This window comes from Apteryx rowi, unplaced genomic scaffold, assembly GCF_003343035.1.
Source record: "Apteryx rowi isolate R43461 unplaced genomic scaffold, aptRow1 scaffold_22, whole genome shotgun sequence".
NCBI classification, from domain to species: Eukaryota; Metazoa; Chordata; class Aves; order Apterygiformes; family Apterygidae; genus Apteryx; species Apteryx rowi.
The window spans coordinates 872972-893304 of NW_020448530.1; the positions used below are offsets into that span (position 1 = coordinate 872972).

At 45.2% G+C, this 20333-nt stretch overlaps 2 protein-coding genes across 9 annotated transcripts in view; one reads left to right on the forward strand and one right to left on the reverse strand.

The window, feature by feature from the left end:
• The window catches only part of REEP1 (receptor accessory protein 1), an 84746-nt gene extending 68470 nt beyond the window's left edge, over positions 1–16276 (forward strand). For 3 of the 8 annotated variants that reach the window (XM_026064565.1, XM_026064566.1, XM_026064567.1), the window contains 2 exons: positions 2568–2603; positions 8981–9230. In XM_026064565.1, coding sequence (XP_025920350.1) covers positions 2568–2603; positions 8981–9126 — 182 coding nt within the window. In that variant the 3' untranslated portion in view covers positions 9127–9230. The other 5 variants (XM_026064571.1, XM_026064568.1, XM_026064564.1 and 2 more) reach the window with 5 other exon arrangements.
• A 2185-nt stretch (positions 16277–18461) lies between these two features.
• Positions 18462–20333, reverse strand: part of MRPL35 (mitochondrial ribosomal protein L35) — a 2451-nt gene continuing 579 nt past the window's right edge. The window contains exons 2-5 of the mRNA XM_026064548.1: positions 20137–20329; positions 19102–19246; positions 18699–18832; positions 18462–18611 (exon numbers count right to left, since the gene is read on the reverse strand). Coding sequence (XP_025920333.1) covers positions 18551–18611; positions 18699–18832; positions 19102–19246; positions 20137–20329 — 533 coding nt within the window. The 3' untranslated portion in view covers positions 18462–18550. The remainder of the gene's footprint in view (positions 18612–18698; positions 18833–19101; positions 19247–20136; positions 20330–20333) is intronic.

Below are 20333 nucleotides of genomic sequence, written 5' to 3' on the forward strand. Positions count from 1 at the left end.
ACTGTCTTCACGCTGATCCCCACAGAAAGAGCCTTGTCCTCCTCCTCCCCGCACCCAGTCAGAAGCCACGTATAGGCGACCCGGGGGACAAGGCTCCTTTCGCTACGACTTGTGTGTGGTTGCAGACCCCCCTCCGGGGCACGTGCACACCTTCCTTGGGCGTCCGCGGCGGAAACCCGATGCTCGCCCTGCCTGCGTGTAACCGGCCGACCACCTGTCCTCTGTCTGATCTCCCGCTTTGCTCTTAGTTCAGCGTTTCTCGATTTAGCCTCCTGGCAGCCTCTGTGATATTTTAGCTTTGATGCATGTCCTGACCTGTGCTCCTTGCACAGGCAGAACTGCCCCTCTCTTCGGGGAGCTGTAAATGCCTGAAGTTACAGAGAACTGGAAGCCCCAGAACAATATTTCCAAATACTTTTCAAGGCTGTTCCGCTGCTCTGGCGACCGCCCAGCAACAATCCACGTAGATATGTGTTTGTATTAACAGTGGGCTTTGGCACTTCTTAACCTTGCATTATTTTCTTAAAAGCATCCTGGCAGAAACTTGTTCCCTTCTGATGGCTCATGAGTGACACGTGTGATTTGAGGAATGAGATATTGGCCCACCGTGTCTCTCACGAAGCTCAATGCTGTAGCTGGTACAAACACGTGTCGTGGTTGCTGATGTCAACTGAAACCTCTAGGGTTGGTTGGGCACGGAGATGGGGCTTGCTTTGGGTGAGTCCGTGGGACATGCTTCAGCAGGAAGAGATTTGCGTTGCATCAAGGGGTGTCAGTGTCCAGATCTGACACCGTCCAGGCTGGAGTAGCACGTGCTGCAAAGGCCCCCTCCGTATTGCCCACTGCGAGTGCTGTTTCTGCTTAGCCTGAGCCCAGGCGGAGATCATTCCCGGGCAGAATGATTTCGAAGCAGAAATGTGCAGTGCGCTTTCTGCGACGCTCCACTCCTCTGGGCAGGAGAGAATCAAGGCTGTTTCTGGGGTTTGTTTTTTGATCTTAAACTCTAAAGGTTTTGCAGGACAGAACTAAGGTGGGGGGATATCAGCAATCAGGATATGCCTGGATAGCTGTGTCCCTGCCAACCAGAAAAATTCTGGCAAGATGCAGAATACACATATGTTGTATGAGCTCTCAGAGAGTAAAACTTTAAAAAACTGTGATCAGTAATGGAAATCACTCGTTGTCCCTCTGTCCTTCACTCCACCTGCCATTTTGTTTTGTGCTGCAGTCTTGAAAGTTGAACAGAAAGTGGAATTAAGCATTTGGGCTGGGTTATGGTCTTCTTTTTGTATAGTTTTCTTTGGGTTTGTCACTGTGTCCCATCACCTGGAATATCTGAGCACCTTCTGTGTGAAATCAGAGGCAACGGCTAAACCCACAGCAGGCCTCTTGGGCTGGCCGAGACGCCTCGCTTCTACACAGAGGCTAGAGTTTCATGGCAAAGTCAAGCCGGTGTGAGCCAGCGCTGCTGTTGAAAGAAGTGGCATGACCCAGTTGCTTGCTTCTGTCCCACACCATCCTTTCCCTTGGAGAAGCATGAATCTTGTTTGCCTGTGATGACCCCACACATGGAGCTGACTCAAGCTAAATGCTGTTACTTGCTGCCAGGTTACTCTTGGCGTGGGTCAGATCCTCAAGCTGGTAAAGAGCAGCAGCACAGACATCAGCACTGAGACGAGGAAGGTGGAGGTCAGAGTGCGAGGGGCAATGGGACATGTGCTTTCAGCAGCAGTGCTGTTTTATGCTGGTTTAAAATGACCGTGAAACTATGGCAGGACTTTCGGTGTCTACAGTGCAGAATGACGGGGACTAAAGAGATCACACACTGCTCAAACCTTGCTTTCTCCAAACACCACTTCTGTCTGGAATCATTGATGCCAGCGCGAGGATTATATCACAAGGATCAAACTGGAAATGTTTTCTAGGCTGTTTCCTGAGACACAAACCATCCGCAAGGTGAAGCTGTTAAGGCCACAAATTTTGTGAACACCTGTGAATCACCTGCATTTGCCCTGAAGGGTGCAATGCAATTCCCTTGGTTACTTTCATCTTTGTAGTAATTCCACTAAAATATAATCCCCACAAAACTCCTCAGCATGTTCCTGATTTAAGATCACAGGTCTATGAATAATATTCCTTCAGAAGCTGTGTGAATGGCTGCATCAGTGCCTGCAATAGAAGCCCTCTCTAAATCTACTGAAAAAATCCAGGCCCCAGCACCGTGTGTTTATTCTCATACACTTTTTTGCGCTGCATTACACATTGCTTATCCACGTTCCCAGCCCCCCTTAGTCAGAAGCTGTGTCTGTTTAGTGGTCTGAAAATAGAGCCAGGGAGCTGTATGTAATCCCAGCCTTAATACCCCTTAGGCACAGAGCCTTGGGTGAGTCACTTTGCGTTCCTGGGTCTGTGCTCCTCGCTAGTGAATCGAGAGAGTTGTTTCTTTACCGCACACAGGGGCCGTAAAGTCCTTTTCCTAACGGTTCGGTGGAGGGAGCGATGTTAAGAGTTTTCTGAGACATACTAGTTGGGCACGATGAGGTCTTAACGCTCAGCTCCTCTTTCAGTGTGCACGTGTTGTGCAGTGTGCCGACTCCTCAGAGGTGAGTGCTGGATTTCCCGTGCCGTGACATCCACGCATCCCTTTCGGGCATGGCTGCCTTCCCCAGCCTGGCTTGCTCCTGCCGCTCTTACTCACTGGGTTTCCTAACACAGCGGGAACAGGCGAGGGGAAGGACAGGCTGCGAATGAGTTTGTAGCTGCGTGTGTGCTGATGGCAAGCGTTGCAGTGCTTTTCACCGTACTGACCTGCGTTACCAAGGCTGGGCAGTGTTTCTGCGGAGGAAAACCTCAGTCCCTTCTGTTCTAGAGGATGTACCGCTGTCACTGCTGCACCGGTTTAACTCCTCTCCCCCGTATACCCCAGGACTAGTGTAAAACGGCTGGGAACTCAGCAAGAGCAAACCTCCTTCAGTCCCAGCCCTGCTTTGCACCGTGCCCTACAGTAGGGATTGGCACGTGTTTCTGTATTGGTGGATTTACCCTAGCGCAGGATTCTCCCATGCGCAAGGGGCGTTTGTGTTTGGGAYGGGCAGGATAAATAGGGCATGCCAGGAGAAGAGGATGGGGCTGCCAAGCAGGTTGGCTAGGGAGAAAGAAGCAGTCCTGACCCGCAGCATCTCACGTTGGTGGAAGCAAAAGACGTCCTTAACTCACTCCTTTAGTACTCACCTTGTGTGCTCTGTGTTTATTTTGYGCACTGGCAGCACCCTCGAGACGCAGCAGTGCAGGGACTGAGGGATCACAGCGCTGCCACCGCTTTGCAGCCACCGCGGCTGGCTCGTGTCACTTCCAGAGAAGCAGGGTGCGCGTTTCCCCTGCCTTGCTCCTGATGTGCTGTTCAGTGCTGTGCGGCGTTAATGCTCACAGCCCGCCTCCCTGGCTCCTTTCGCAGTGAGAGGTGGCAGACCAGCCCTCGTAACCGGTTCGTCACCCTCCCTGTTGATCCTTTTCTGGTTCCTTGGCACTAGCACGGGTTGCAGTGAGYGTGCCACGGTGCAGGAAAGCGAAGACTGTTTAAAGTGGTATCTGTTCAAGCAGTCATTAAACACKTGTATTCACAGTACATTTTATTAGCACCCTTCTAATCTTAGCCTAAACTTATTTTTTTAGATTTGAATCCAAAGTGCTATTTATAAAAAGAATCACTTGAGTCCTTAAGTGCTTGATAGTCATGAGTTAACCTTAGGGAAGTCATTTAATGATGCTACAGCAGTAATCAGTCCAATGTGTTTACAAGTTGGGCCCAAAGTCGTGTTGGTCAGCATTAAATTGTGTACGCTGCCTTTCAGATTGGCTTTTCTTACTAATTTTTCTTTTTCCCCCGACATAATCGAGCCACTCGGATCATGTCAATAAGAATACGGYGAAGCTTTATCTCACAGTGGGTTCGTTCTGCCTCCGCAGGCCACCCTTGCTCCGTCTCCAAGGCAATAGATGCATTAATGCGCTCCCAGACAATGGCCTGCCGTTTAAAATGCTCTTTTGTAAGTGCAGCTTCGGTAGCTCGGAGAACTGCTCCCTGACTACGTAATGTCAATATATTTTCTCAACTCTGCGAAAAGCAGAGAGAAGAAAGAAGCTAAGTTAGTTTAGCTAAGACTGAGTTGTTCTAAACTATTGTTACCAATCTTTCTTTGCTACAAACTTTCGTGTAGCCAGTTTCAGAATACCAACATAAAAATACTCCTTGCCTTGTTCCCAAAGAATTTGCAATCTAAGTGGGCAGATAGTCAAGCCTTATCTCAAGCAGGAATATTAAAAGCTGTTTCAGAGCCATGATGCAGCCTTTTTGGCAGGAGCAGTTGCCTTAATGCTCTCRCAGGTGAAACTCAATTATTTCTCTCGCTGGCTGACTCATAAAAACCCACGCAGTTCTTGTAAGAGCACAGTCTGGTAGGAACAAAAGTGGCTGCCCTTGCTCCCTGTGTAGTATCGTGAGGGGGCACTGGACAAGGAAAAATTTTGACCAAAACCGTGGTGGCTTCATAAGAAGGTGGCCTGCAGGTGTCATGGAATATGCATTTACGCAGAGACTGAAGACGAGGCTAAGTGCGCCGTGGGATCAGCCCATACAGGAGCAGGTCTGTCACTGTCCAAGGGCAGTGGACTCCTCTACCGCTGCCGACGTTTGTTTCGCAGAGGAGCTTTCTCGGCWCTGTCAGCTCGCTCGGGCTGGCCTYGCSGTGCGCACGTGACGGGGCACTGACACRGTTCAGGACATTCATCCCCCTTTGCTCTGGGCAGCTTCACTAAATGCAGGCATGTTCCACTGCGTATACTGAAATGTGTCTTCTTGACAGCTTCTGTGTCAGCTCTCCCTGCTTTTGTTCAGTGGTACAAAACTCCTCCCAGGGTCTTTACAAAAGCTTTTCATTTATTTCTCCTGTGTTCAAGCCCCGTGGAAAATCAGACGGCAGCATTAAGGAGCAATGATGCAATTACGTAAGAACCTTTTTCCCCTTCAGGAAGAATGGAATGAAAATCTCCAGTGAGAGCTGCTTGTCTTTAGACAGTGCCCAAATAAATGCTTAAATACTGGTCAGTGTTAAACAAGCTTGACTGGAACTTGCATTTAAGAAATCCCAAGTTTTATGTTCAATGGTATTATCTCCATTGACATCTCTCGAATRCTGTTGTAAAGATCTTTTGTGGCATGAGTGAGAGGGAGGCCCCACTTTAATCTTGGAAGAGAAGAAATATATCTAGAAGGTATTCAAGAAGCAGTGGTGCATCAGGAGAATGTWATGGCAACATATATTAGAGGGGGACATTTAATACTAAAATGTTGTTCAAAGCCTCAGACAACGTACGAAACATGCAAGGATGTTAGTGATGAGTAGAACCGTTTTGTGAGGGAGCATCACGGGGTTGTGCTCCGTATCAGCGACTGATCCAGTAACACGCGTCTTTAGAGCTACAGCTCAGCGCTGTCAGCCTGGCCAACGCGTTCAGTCAGTCATGCACAAGATGTTGTAGCATAAAGGCAGCTCCTGGAGATTTCGCAGCAAAATAACGTTGGCTCTTTTCCTGCATGTGGCTGATTTAGTCCCCTGAAGACCAGGTGACAGATCACGCACAATCAGCAATGCAGCTTAACAGGGACTTTAATGAGACATTCACTTAACCATGCTTTAAACAAGTCACCTTACTAGTATATTAGATGTATCCAACCCCTTCTTTGTGGTGTGTTACAAATTGCACCTAAGATTATTACAGTGGAAAGTACTTTTAAAAAAACTAACTAACTGACTTGTCATCAAAGGGTCAGTTCACAGGTCTCTGAATTAAAACAATTACGTGGTCTTTGGTTTCGCTTTTGTTCTTAGTCGATTTTGCTTTCAGCTCTTGTGCTGGAGATTTGCAGATTTTTTTCACCTTTCTTCACTGAAAAGAAAAAGAATCACTCCACTCAAGAAAAAAATGACAACTTCCTGTTGCTCTTTGTTCCTTAAAGCTTCCCTTTATTAAATGGTGAATCAGATTTTTTTCAGGGATAATTTGTAATGCCGATCTTCTGAATGAAAATTTGGGAGTTTCTCTGGGTATTTAAAAACATTTTAGTATGTATATCTTTGTTAATTTAGGGAAGGAAAATTTTTCATTTACATTTTAGCAACAGAAAGTTAAAACATACATTGCTGTTTAATGAACTCTGGTTCAACCACAGATGTTATGAATAGCCAACATGAAGATTTCTGTTCTCTGAAACAATATTCCTTCCCCTCTACACCCAAATGTTTTCCCCTAACAGTTTATTCTTTCCTTTTCTCCATGTAAATATTATGGGACTCTGATGTAAGTGTTACAGATTGCATGAGTTTTCATCTGAGGTGTTTGGAATAGAATAGCCCTTAACAACTTAATCATTTGTGGGATGTATTTTCATTAACTGATGACTTTGTGGATGACGTGATTAGACTTGTTTGCTTTGGTTGCACGTGACTTCAGCTTTGAAAAGATGAATCCTGCCTCTCTCTGTTTTGTGGCTGCTGGGCAGTGTGTGCTGGTGGAGTTGGCTGATCCTAACTTCTTGGTTTGGCAATGAAAACTTTGGGGAAGGTACATGACTTGGGTCAGTGTCTTCTGGAAATGATGGCAAATTTGTCTTTGTTGCAGGGAAAAGAAGCTGATCACCATCGTAGAATAAATATCTGCTCTCTTTCTCTTACTAAGTGGTGTGCAAACCTCCTTATATGAAGGAAGGCTTAGCTTTGGAGTGACTTTGTTTTCCATTACAGTAATACAATACCTGGCTCCTCGGCCTGTATCATATGTGACTGTGATCTATCCCATTACCCCTGAGGAATTAAACTGAGGTGGCCAAGAAATATTGACCGGGAAAATAAGGGGGGTCCAGCTCCTCTCAAAAGTATTGGGGTGCCTGATTCTGGCTGCAAGTGCATTCAAGTTCAAATATTTCAGAGGATCTAGGTCAACGTCCTTTGCTCATTCATAATTTGACTGGACCAGGTCCTGCCCTCTGTTATACTGGTGTAAATCCAGAGTCACTCTGGATTTGCACAACAGTATAGATCAGAGACTAGTCAATAACAAACACCTCCTGAGAAAACAGCCTGCTACAGAATCTCATTTGTTATTGTAAAAAGAGTTTCACAAGTGAGACTGTTTAGCCCGTGTAGAATCGCAAAGATTAAAGATGACAAAGATCTGGCTCTCCATTTTCTTGTCAGTGCTGGGTTGTTCCCTGTGGTGCATTTAGTAATTTAGATCCAACTCTGCAAAGCACTTGAATGTCTGCTTTCATCAGGAAAATGCACAGCTTCGAGGCCTCCCACACAAAGTGTTGGTTGTATCGGTTCCCTTTGAAGGAATTAGGATAGGATCAGAAGAATTGGAATTAAGGGGTCCCTTTCTAAGCAGTCAGAGTCTGTCTTGCCTTAGAGAAGAGAGGAGTATAATCTGGTTTGGATCTGCTCCTGTGTGCAAAGATGTGGAGCTGTAAGCGTAACAGGGGGAGACACCCCAAAGCACACCCTGCTCTGACACGGGGAGTGAGAGTCTCTGACGCACAAGGGAGCCAGGGGAGGCATCTGGCGCACGTCCCATGCTTTCACACAGCCACCTCCTCCCTGGGAGACAGTCCCAGGGGCTGTCAGCTGCTTCCCCGAAGCTGTGCACACTGCTAGCTCTGCCACTTCTGAGACATCTGATAGTGGCCTGAGGGCCCAAGGCCCCCGATCCTAAAGAGGGCTCCTAGAAACACACAGGAGGTCACTCATGGCCAAGTGCTGCCCTCAAGAAGCCTGTGCCAGCCCTGAGAGTGCTTTGCTCCTCAGCCTGCCCCTTGCCCAGAATCAAATCTTGGTGTCCCAGAACTTATCCATTTGCTTTAAGCCTTCATCCCTTTTCCCACTAATTCCTCACATGTGTGCTTGTTATTATGATTAATTCCCTGCTTTACATCTATTTTCTACTACAAAGGACCCACTGTCCTGATGCAGGAAAGTGTTGAATTTCAGTTTTATCCGGTAATGGCCCTGCTCATAGAAAACCAGCCTCAGAGTTGGCGCTAACTCATCGGCAGTCCTTCTGAGATAAGTTTGCTCCAGTCCCACTACAGTACCATGTTGTGGGCTCCACAAATGTAGGACAAAGTCTGACACCCCAAATCAATATGAGGATGGGATTGCTCACAACACAGGTGTCCTCTCTGAGTCAGCAGGGGAGGGGAAGCTTCCCTTCTCACTGAGTGTCTTAAAAGATGGGCCCTGTGTGTTCAAGATCTGCTCTGGTCCGTGGTCAGAGATGTAGTGGAAAGGCCTGGGATAGACCCTCTTCTTCCCTTTTCCAGTTCAGTAAGGTTGAAGCAAACCTGGTTTCCATTTGGCTAGTTTTTGGTGCCTCATCCACAATGAGATGAAGTAGGGAAGAAAAGGGTCTCAGCCTTATTTCCAGTGGACATTACAAAACCTTCTGCTGCAAGGGTCGAAGCAACATGCAGGCGGCTTGGCGACTGATCCATCCTCTGGGTCCTCAAGGGAGCAGCTCCTAGGCAGGGATATGACACTCAGCCTGATGGGAATTGTGGAAGAGCCTGCAGCAGGCCGTGTCTGTCCTGGAGACAGAGAAGACATGGATGGCAGGGCCATCTGGATAGCTTTTCTGCCCAGCACCCATTCAAAGGAGAGAATAATAATGAAGAAAGCGACGTACACTGGAAAAGCATGGGATTCCTGGAAACATTATCAGGGCTGATAGTTCCTTCTGTGCCCTTTTGCAGTGGAGCTGCTGGCTGGAGGATGAAGGGAATGGGGCACATCTGCCTGATCCTATATGTTCTCAGCTTTAGCTGCCTGTGTCTCCACAGTCTGATCACTGATCCTGTTGGATGCTCTGTCTAACGCTGGTTGTTCAACACCCCTTACTTCTCCTCTTAAATGTCCCTTTTTTTCCCTAGGGAAAGCCCTTGTCTGCTCAGAGGGGCACATGCCTGGGGATGTGCTGTTGGGCTTGTCGGACCCCAGTTGCATTCCTCTAAAAAGAACACGGCAAGGGGAACAAGATGGGATTTCCATTGCTGAAGGGTTGATGTTCATCCAGTGAAGAAATACATTCTCCCCTGCTTTCAGACTGGTTCTAATGCTGCTGAACTGGGGCTAAAAATAGTCCGTGCCACTGTGCAAACCTTGAATGAGGCAGTTTAAAGAAGTCCTGACCCATTTTTACTGATCTGGAAGCAGTCAAACTGCCCAAAGTCAGCTGGCCCCTGTCACTTCAGCCACAAAACTTGATCACCCAGCAGGGCAGGCCATGGGCTCTGCTGGCAGGAGAAGGCCTGGTGCAGTGGTCTGGCCCTTACTGCTTCACTGTGCTTGCACTGTATGTGTGCTAGGGTTGATCTGTGCGTTTTCAAAAGGCCCAGATGCTTACGGCAGGTGAACTACCCATCCAGCCTGCAGTCCATGCCTGAGGGACCTCTGGGGAAGAGAGCAGCTGGGAGCAGTCATATGAATTGGCGTCTGGGGTTGCATTTGGCCTACAGGCTGCAGATTTGGGCATCCTTGGTTTAGGCTGTGTTCAACGTCTGAACAAATCACATCTAAAGCCAACATAACTTCATTTTCCTTGGCTCAGAGAGGCCCTGAGGACCAACTCCCACACCAGGAGGACCTAAGCTGGGCTTTCCCTGGATATCTCACTTCCCAAGTGAAAGGAGAAATAAAATGTCCCTGGACTGGTTTGCCATGTGGTCTAAAAAATATTTAGTGTTCTCCCCACAGTATAGTATTAGCACCACAGCCACATATAGAAAACCCCTAAATCAGCAGTTATCCCTGGCCTCTCTGCAATGTGAGTATCAGCATTTTCAGTACAACCGGGAAAAAGCCAACTTCCTGCTTTTCCTGAAAACCTGTGGTGGTGTATTCCAACCTAGCCATGCAAATGATGATAAAGGGGTAGAAACACAGGGTCAGTGGCCAGAGGATGGTGTGCGCTGCTCTCTGGAGTAGCAGCTACATCCTGTGGACTGAACACAGGCGCTGACAGCATTCAGCTGTTGACTTCAATTTGGAGAGAGCGCCAGTGACCTACTCTTGACTTGTGATGTTGCTGTAGGCAAATCACTTCCCCTTTCTCTCTCCATCCTCTTACTATAGTGTTCGGTCCAGTGGAGACTTGCTGTCAGTCTGAGACATGAAGTACAAAGCACTATTTTATATGCGTACTTACAGAACAGTCTTAAGTAGAGAGCCAATAATTGTGATTAATGCCATCTGAACAGCAACACTTCCACTCCTGAGATGTTTCAAAATGGAAGAAGCATAATTGTCAATTTAACTAAGAAAGCTCCAGCCCTGCTGATAAGAAACTGTCTGCAGAGGTGCAGGAAGCTTCATCTGGTTAACTTCAGTGGATCTTAAATTGGGCATTTGGCTTGAATTCTCTCAGTTTCAGGTGAGTCAGTGCTGCTGTGCTTAGCTCTGCATATTTCCACATCCAAAGCAGCCATCTCCCTACTGTCCACAGAGCTTCAGCTCTCATTTGGTGTCTTCCGGAGAACACTCCTTCTGGAAGCAGTAGATGCAGGAACTATGGATGAGATTGGCAGTTCAAGAGATCTCATTTATCCCTGAGCCAAACATAAAAAAAATCTGCTAATGGAGTCAAAAGCCAGAACATCAGAGGCTGTGAATTTAGTCTAAATTCTATGTAAAATAATCCAAATAGAGCTTACAATGGATTCAAAACTAGGGTCTTTTGATTTCTAACCCCACAACTGCTATTACTAGAGTGTGACGTGTGAACTTTCTGTCTATTAATCCCTGGAAGATGCATGGCTTTGCAGTGAGATGGGGTTTGGTGGAACGTGAATCAAACTATCGCTGACCTTCCTCATCCTTTGTCTTCACATTTAGACTGTAAATGGCCATGTTAATTAGATGTGGACAATAAGTATGAAAAGCCACGTGAGGCAAACTGTGAAACAAAAGGCTTTGTGTTCTCAGATGATGAAGAGAATGATTTACTGGATTGTTCATCCATGAACAAAAAGCCCAAAAAGAAGGATCGACCTCTGGAGGTACTTCCATATTGTCAAGGCTGTCTCCTATGAGGTTCCTTGAATGTCCAGCTGAACTCTTTGGCATAAAAACACTGACTCTAAGCAATGTACTTCTAGTCTTCCATGGGTGGGTCTTGCTATGGGTACACTTATTTTTCCACATGTGTGGGTTCCCTGATCAAAGCTGGAATTTGGTGCATGTGGAGATAATAGTTACAGAGGGCTTCAGAGATGTATTTGAATTGCAAAATTTGGATCTAGCTCTAAACCACGTGCTAATGCGGAGGTATTTCAGTGAGAAGTTTTGGATACCAACCATTAGGTGGTTTTTCATTTCCATAGAGGAAAATATGTTCTCATCCCTGAGGCGGGATAATTGTGGTGAGAACAGCCAGAAGCCACAGCCAGAGAGCTCATAATTCAGAGCCTGGTCCCTCTTGCTTCAGTACACACCTAGCCAAACCCCACTGAAATCAGCAGGAGTTTTTCCAGTGACTTCAACAGGTTTTTGAATCAGGGACTGTGTTAGCAAGTGTGGTTTAATTTGCTACAAAGATACAAAAAGAGCTGAAGGAGAGCAGATCTCATATTTTGGCTTGCCCAAAAGAATTTTAGCATCATTTTGTTAYGGAGGAGATACAACCTCTGTGAGAGATGCTGTAGGTGAAGAATCCTTCCAGATCTGGGGGGTGGTGGAAACGGAGCCACTGAATGTAACTCTCAGACTCAAGAGGGAGATCTCCACCATGGGTAAGCGGGATTGCTCCACCTTCCCTCGGCTCGGTGTGAGAGTGTGGGAGCGGTGTGGTTCAGTCAGCGGTTCTGTGTTGTTCTAATGGGTTTTTATTTCTGCTACTTGCAGCTTCTAAGATCACCAGTGTAAAAGGAGCGTTGAAATCCTTACATGTCCCACCGTTAGTTACACTCCTTATTTATACCCAGCGTTGCTTTCGACAGCCTTGGCCCTGCTGCAGGGACAGGATGTAGATGCCCCAGCAGGGACCCCACCTGTCCAAGGGTTCCTGCTCTGATGGCTGTCACCAACAGCTGGGCTGATCTGTTGTTACCATGAAAAGGTGGTGCCTCTGTAGCTACTCTCAGTGCTACCAAGTGGCCTCCCAGAGGAGGCAGAGCTATTTGTTCCCAGTGTAGAAGCTAATGTGTAGTTAATGGCTGCTTTGCTGTAAGGGTGGACTGGCTGCCCAAGGAGCAGCCTTCTCCCAGGCTATGGGAGGTACCAGTCCAGGGGTCAAGCTGTGTCCCAGGGCTCCTGGTTTGCAGGTGGTGACTCGGAGTCAGCAGTTATGGAGTCTGGTGGTGCAGGATTGCTGACTGCCATGCACAGGAGCTTTGTTCCTCAGCCGTTCTCCAGCTGGGCCTTTCTGGATGGAGCCACCCACCCTGGTGTGTTGAGCTCTTTGGTGATTCACAGTGGGGACCTGGGTAAAAATTCAGGCTTGGAAGCTGGGTGGCTTTGGATTAATCCCTTCTCTGCCAGCAGCTTCTTTTGTTTATGGGCAAGCGAGCTGGAGTCTAAACACAACTTCACTGTGCTGCAGTTCCTTATTTGTATGAATGTTTATACCTGGCTACATCACAAGAATGCAGCCTGATCGTGGATTGGAAAGTCCTCTAAAATAGACATGATTAAGTCTTCATTTATGAATGGTAAGATGCTGCCATAGTCTCACAGGTAAATAGGTTTATGCTGTTAATGAAAACAAGGCTTTGGATATGTATGTAAATGAAGCGGAATGGCTTACCAGGCCTTGTGGTGTTACATGATGCTGCGACAGGCATCTCCATTCAGAATTTATGCTCCTCTCTAACGGCCTGTAACAACTTTTTTGTGCATCTCACAAGACACAATGCCGTGCCAAGTGCACGCTGCTGATAAGGGCTTCTCTGTTTGCTACTCTAGCTAATTTCTGTCTCTCAGTCTGTACAGTCTGGGGTTAATCAGAGTAAACAATTTCAAGGAGTGGGTCTGGCTTCTCCTCTTGGGCGTTCAGTGGCTCTCCTCAGATTGGCCTGCGAGTCATGCTGTGAGTTGCCTGCCTGCTACTCTCTGCAGCAGCTAACTGCGAGGCAGAATTGCAATAGTTCTCTTTAAAAAATCTCAAATGAGTGTCTGGCCTTTCTGCCGGGTGAGGAAGCCCTGCTGGCTATTTGGTGGGCACTGGCAGGCATCACTGGATTATAGTAAGACTGAGGTGATGGAGATCTTTCAGAAGAGCTCTGCCTTGTGAAAATTCAGGCCCGGGTTGTTCCACCTTGGGGACCCCTTCTGGTTTGTAGTGTCCCAATGAGCTGTACCCTCAGAGATGCTGGAGCTGCCCTGGACATCCCAGGGAGGGCTGGGAAACACTACATTTGGCTTTCTACCACCAATTTGCTTTCTTGATCCAAGGGCTGCTGTAAATTGCACCAACGTGACCTGGCTCCTTAGCCCGTTGCATTATTAGCAACCTTTAGCCATGCTTTTTACCAAGTGCCAGAGGGGCAGGTGGTGGTGGTGTAACCTGGATAAAGGCCTACAACAGTTTTCTTAAAAGGGGTAAGTAATCCTCAGTTGGTCATTTATTAATGATCTTCAGGGCTAAGGATCTGCTTCTCTCTTCACGTCTGAAACAGGATAATTACCACAGAGGCACCACGTAAAGAACAACCTTTTTCCTATGGCGCTAATGAAGTTTTCTCTTACTTTTCTGCAGGCACCGCCTAGGACCCTTAGATCTCGCTTCAGGAAGAAAAGTACCTCGTCCTCTGCCACTGAAGCAATGTGAGTGCAATGAGCCGATAGCACCAAGATCCACAGAATGTCTCTCTTCTGCCTTAAAGAGCTACATGTTAATAATGTAGAAAACAGCAGTGGGATGGATGTGCTTTGATGTACAGCATTGTAGACATGGCCTTTCTCTCTCCTCTCTCTGTACTCTTCTGTTAAACGCTTCTACATGCATTTGTCCGCAACACAGTTAGGACAATCTGACAGACCCCTGCAGAGTACGAGTCCTTGTTTCGTTCGCAGAATAGACACCCATTCACGCTATTCCTGTAAGGCCGTACCTTTATAATTCTTACTTGTGTCTGCATAGCTCTAGCTCTGTGAATGCACAGTAAAAACAGAACTGATCAATTGCTCACGATGATGCATTGACAGTGTATTTACTTATGGCTTTATCATTAATGAAGTGGATTTGCAGAAGCCATGGATTTCTCTTCCCTCCCTTCCTCCTCAAGACTGTGAGTGATATAGCAAATGTTGAATTATTTTGACTGTACAAATGCCCATGATTCATTAGCGAAAGCTGAGCTGCAACTCCATTTCTCTTTCTGCAAATCAATCACATGTATTCTGAGAAAATCATTGTGCTAAAAATGTAGAGACAGAACCACTTAGAGAGGATGAGGAAGAGATGCACAAGAGAAAATTAATGGTTTCAGCAATGTAATGAAGGGGGAGTCTTAATTTTGATCAGCCTGAGCCAAGAGAGTATTGTGTGGAAAATGATGGAGGCTAGAAGAACTAGATCGTATTGCTTGTCGCAAATGTTCTACTGCCAATTTTAAAGCCTGAGCAAGCCAGGCTCGTAATAGCTGCAGCAACAGAATTTAGAATGACTTTAGTGACTTATTTCCAGGGGAAAAATGCACCTTTCTCCCCGGCATGTACCAATGTCAGCTCCAGTGTTCTGCTTTCCTGGTGTGGTGCTGGAGTTTTCCTTACACGAGCGGAGCAGGGCACTGGGTCTGAGCTTCCTTTCGAGGCCTGCAGTTTTGCCTGTAGCATGGAGTTTGGTTAGAATCACAAGAACCAGATTGAATGGTGTATTTGTATCCATATATAAATGAGAAATATAAAAGAAGAGGAAAACGTTGTAGGATTTGTGTATTTGTGCTTCAAGTTGGTGTCTCTTGTAAGTGTTAAGCATGTGAAATTCACACATACGTTAATTACGTGACTCTTTGTGTTTGCTCTTGGACCTATCTTATAGACTAGAGAAACATTTAGCATTAYGTAGAAGTGCCATCACTAATGGATCAATACACGGACTTGATTAGGAACAGTACTGTTAATCTTGTGCAGGTGCAGCAGTCCASGATGCCAGTAGCCGGTTGGAGTGTATCAGGCTCAGAAATAAATCTGAAGTGGCCTTTAAAAACTTTTCTCTGCCGGGTATGCATCCATATCCCAGCTGTCCCTTTCTAATGCATCCTCGAGGTTTTCCCCAGAGCTTCCAGAGTACGTGGGGAAGAAGAAATAAACTATGTGCACACACAAATGTTATCTGACCTGGCTAGGAAGTGGAAAAAACAAACAGGTATTTCCTGTGTCTGCCACAATATTTGGCCCCATTACCTGAGAATTTTATTTYCTTTACACGTGCTAATTCAATCATATTTTGAAATGGATAGGAAGGAAAAAGTTTTCAGAAGGTAAACTGAAAACAAAATCTGTCTAAATAGCAGTTACAAAAGAGTCAGTCCTTAGAAGATACACAGCAAAAGCTTTGAGGAGCTAACCTTGCGTGTTTTATTTTTAAGCAGCTTTAGAGTTTATTTGATTTTTTTTGGCGAACATTAAAAAGAAATAGAAAAACTGCTTGCAGTGTTAGCAGAAAATAAAATCCTGTTGCAAGCAAGCTATGTTTCCCTGCTATGCAATAGGCTGCCATAAGATAAAAAAGCTGACAAGTTTGCACTCAATTATGCCAAAAAAATAAAAACATAGAGCTACATAACATCTGACAAATTCTATTCTCAGACACGCTGTATTAACATTGATTCTCACTAAAATTATTAAATGTGCGTCTAATCTGCTGTTTTACTGTAAACTTGACTGTTTAGATTTTCTTAAGTGCTGAGGTGAAATTGTTGACAAGGGAGTTGCCTTATATCTCTCAAAACATTCACTGTATAAATGAGAAAAAAAAGACTTTTCATATCTCTGGCAGAAATGTATTAATTTATCAACTGAGCTGTATATTTGTGTATAGATAGATAGACAGGAAATGTGAATGCCTAAACACGTACACTTAGTGCTGTAGTGTTCTGTATACAGAATAGAGTGGTCATTCGCTTTTAATTCCTCATATTCCACACACAGGTTGTTTACAGATGTTGCCCCAAGTTTGTCATTTTACTACTTGGCTATTGCATTTATTTAGAATAAACACCAGACGTGAAGTTTTTTGTTCCAGTTTTTCTCTGTAGTCTCTGCCAGGGAACAAGCCTGATTCAGCGAGTCGCCTTCCTACTCTGATGCTGACCCCTCGTGGCGAGCCAGAGTTTGCAAACCTCCATCAGAGAGAGGATTCCCGGGTGGCCGGATCCTTAGGCACGGATTCACGGGAAAGCAATGCCTAGCTTCCTCCCACCTCAGCCTGTGACTGTTAGCTCTGCAGCTTGCGGATTACTCACTCCTCAAAGCAAGCAATCGCTCAGCTGATGGCTTAGAATAGCTACAGAGCTGGGATTCGCGGGGTTAAGCAAGAAAAGCCTGTTAACAGAGGCTGTCAGGCAGCTGGCCTCTACCATCATTCCTGTGGAGCAGGCACCACCTTCCGACTTCTCAGCAGATGGCCTGGAACATATAACCTTAAGAGTTATAGGTCAGCCCTAAAAAAAGACAAGCTTAAATCAGGATAAGGGTGGTCTCACATGAAATGCTCATTATTGCATGCAAATAAAATCGAGGCTTTGAAGGTAAGGAAACTGCAGCTGAAGACGTTCTGGGGTAAACGGGCCTCTAAGTTACCTCACCACAATACCATAAAACCACCTCAATTATAAACAGAATAAACTTGGAGCAGCTCACTGCAACCCTCCGTGCCCCCTTTCTCCTCTTGGGGCCAGCATCAGTGCAGTTGCGGTGGTTGCCAACTGCTGAATCAGGGTCATGCCAAATACAGACAAGAAAGACTTCATGTCAAATCACTGTAACCTTGAAATAATCCTGGATCAATCTAAATTGTATAAGTGCAAACCCAGCACAAAAGGAAAGGAAAAATCAGGTTATTTGTTCCTAAAGGGAGGGGAGAAAGCTGCTTAGAGAGATGTAATGCTCCTTAGCCTCATGTAAACAACCTGCTGCCTCTGACTGCTCTCTGAAATAAGTGTTCTCCTGTAGTATCGAAATCTATGTACTTGTGACTGAATGCTTGTTAATCACGGTCTCCTTCTTGCTGTTTGTTCCGGGTACCAGTTTTGCATCTAGCACCATATTTGAAGTAGCAGAGAACACTATGTTGGGATTTGCATTTATACAAACTATTTAAGAATCATAACTGTGCACTTCATGTGATTTCTTTCTGTGGTCAGTAGAAGAGATCTGTGATGAAATAGTAACTTAATGCCTCACCAGGATGGACATTACAACAGTATTCCAAAGGTTGATGTTTTGCTGGCTTTGTTATACTGCTCGATATACATCTTGAATAAAGTCTTAATCTTTTCTTTTAAAAAATAAAGAAGAAAACATCTTTATTCTGTTCAATGTATCTGGCAGGCCAGAATAATTACTTTTATTGCTGTATTATTTTTATCTCAATTCTGGCTAACTGTATATAGATGTATTCACTAAGTGCTGCATGTCCTTCAGAACTTTTCTCTGTATTATGAACTGGAAAAAATACAGCTACTGAACACTCTGAGTAACCAGTGAATTCATTGACTTTGTAGAGAAAGCCCATGATCTAGCCCTTGCCAAAACCAGAAACTAGTCACATCTCACACTGCAAAAGGACTCTGTAATAAATCCTTCCATACATAAATGTGATCAGAGATATGCAATATGCAGTGTAGGGTATAATTATGCTTAAAGAAAGAGCAAGTGAGAAAATATTCAGAATTGACTGCTTGAGGGTGTAGAGTAGGACCCAAAGAATCTATTCTACTATTCAAAAATAACACAAATAGTAAACTTTGAGTCCTGTAAAGAAGTTCTGTAATTAAATTTGGCTAATACTTTTTTTTTTTAAATCAGTTATCAAAGCTACATGTAACCACGCAATGCCTGTTTTTCTGTGCTCCCCCCCATGGGAGACATGGCGGCAGTCTATCTGGTACTGTAACAGGCAGCAGTGCTGAAGTGGGACCCTCCTCTCCCTTCTCCCCTTCTGCAAGGGAACTCCATTCGGGGAGCTACCAATAGGTATGGACATAGCAAGAAATATCCCAAAGTTATCTAAACATGTTTCTTTAGAAAATTTTAAAGTTTAGTATGTTTAATTTTTCACTGTCTTTCAGTAATGTTTAAACTGTGTTCATCCACATACGTGTTACACACACTCACAAGAATTTCAACCAAGAGACTTCAGAACATGTAGGTGACCTGACCTCTGCTAAGTAAAATACAAGTTACTGCTCAAAATATTCTTGAACATCCCTTTATTTTGGCCACTGAGACTCATAATTTTGTCCAGATGATATAGGCATATTTATTCATAAAATTAACAGGCATTACAGATTTACCTTTGGAAATAGATAAAGGAGACATATTCCATATAACATCACCTGTTTCCTAGAGGGATGCAAAAATGAAACAAAAGATTTCTACATATGAAGATTTGYGCGATCATGATACTTCTGATAGGGATCATCAACGTACCAATTTCTTCTCTTCCAGAAAGAAGTGGTCATTTTATCTAGCAGTTTACATTGTGTTTTGTTGCACAGCACTAGCTCTCTCAAGCGCTTTTTCTGGGCAGCTGACTTTTTCCACAATTTTTTCTTGTAACCAGCCTGTCAGAAGACAATACATGAAAGAATTTTAAGGCGGATTGCTGCATATACAAATATAGTAATACTGCTAAGCAAACCAGAACAAATCATTCTGCTTTCAGGAAGTCAAGAGTCTGTATTTTTTTGTTATTTTTTAAACTTCCATACTAGCTACTTCTTTCTAACAGAAAGGAGGACAATTAGCCCACCATCTGTAAAGAACAAGCACTTTACAAGAAGTGTAAAGATCATTTAAAAAAAAAAAAAGAAAAAAAAAAAGAAAGTCTTACCTTTCTCCTTACCCAAAGACCATTGTGCAGTCGGAGAAACCTATCAGTCACAGCTTTCACGGTTTTCCTCTTTCCATTTCTCAAGCTGCAATATGTGAGAGTCCTCACTGGCTGCTGAAGTATACTTGGAAGTAGAAATGTGACACTACAGGAAAAAAAATGGGGAAAAATAAACAGGAATAAAATATCTTTTCCCTAAAATTAATCACCGGATTTTTCACATAATGAGAAAGCAGCTCTGACTTGTTTGAAGAAGTTTAAGAGCAGCTGAGCTAACATTACAATACACCATTTAATGGATGTGTACATATCAACACTCAAACTGCACAGCTGAACTCTAGCTAAAATTAATCTCGAAGTCATTGTTCCATAAAAAAAAGCTTTCTCATCTATTAAARATGTAATTAAAAACTCAAGGATAAGCATAAAAGTGTTAGAATATTAACATTCTGCAAATTTAATGAGCAAGAGAAACAATGCCGATTATAACAACAAGCCTAATTGTAAAGCAAAGCGTATGTATGCAAAGCATATTCCATTTTGCATCCTCTTTCAAGCTTTATGCTTTTAACAGAAGTGGGAGACTTCAGATTAAAATACAGTCCTGTTTGCAGCAGTAAAAAGCAGTACAAGAAAATTTCCAGAAAATAAGGAGGAAAGTGCTTTTTCACCTCAGTGTTAAAGAGGAGCTGGAGTTTGGTCAAAATTTAGATTTATTACTAAAATATTTTTTCTCGTGACCTTGCCCATGTTAACGGCTCTCTTTTGGTTCCCTCCTGCTGATTTAGCAGTAGCTCAAGTTGTTTTGATAAATATTAGATAGAAATTAAGACGTCAGCCGAGGGCCCTGGTCTCGTCCCTCCATCGCTCTCCCAACCCAGCCCAACACCGGGAAACACCACGGGAAATATTAAACACAGCGCAGCGAGCGCCGACTGCCGCTGGACCTCACGCAAACCTCCTCCTCCTCCTCCTCCTCCGACTTTCCTCCGGCGCGGGACGTGCGCGCAATGCCCGCCGGCGGCCAGGCCGTACCTGCTGAGGACGGAGGGGGCCCCCGCGCCGGGCGGCCTGACACACGGCAGCAGCGGTGTCTTCACGGCAGCCGCTACGGGCGCCCGCGCTCGTCCGCCGCACGGCGCGGAGAGGCCCGACGCCAGCGGGGCGCTGCGAGGGCGGCCGAGCGCCAGCGGGGCCGCGGCCCAAGCCCGCAGCGGCCGCAGCAGCCCTGC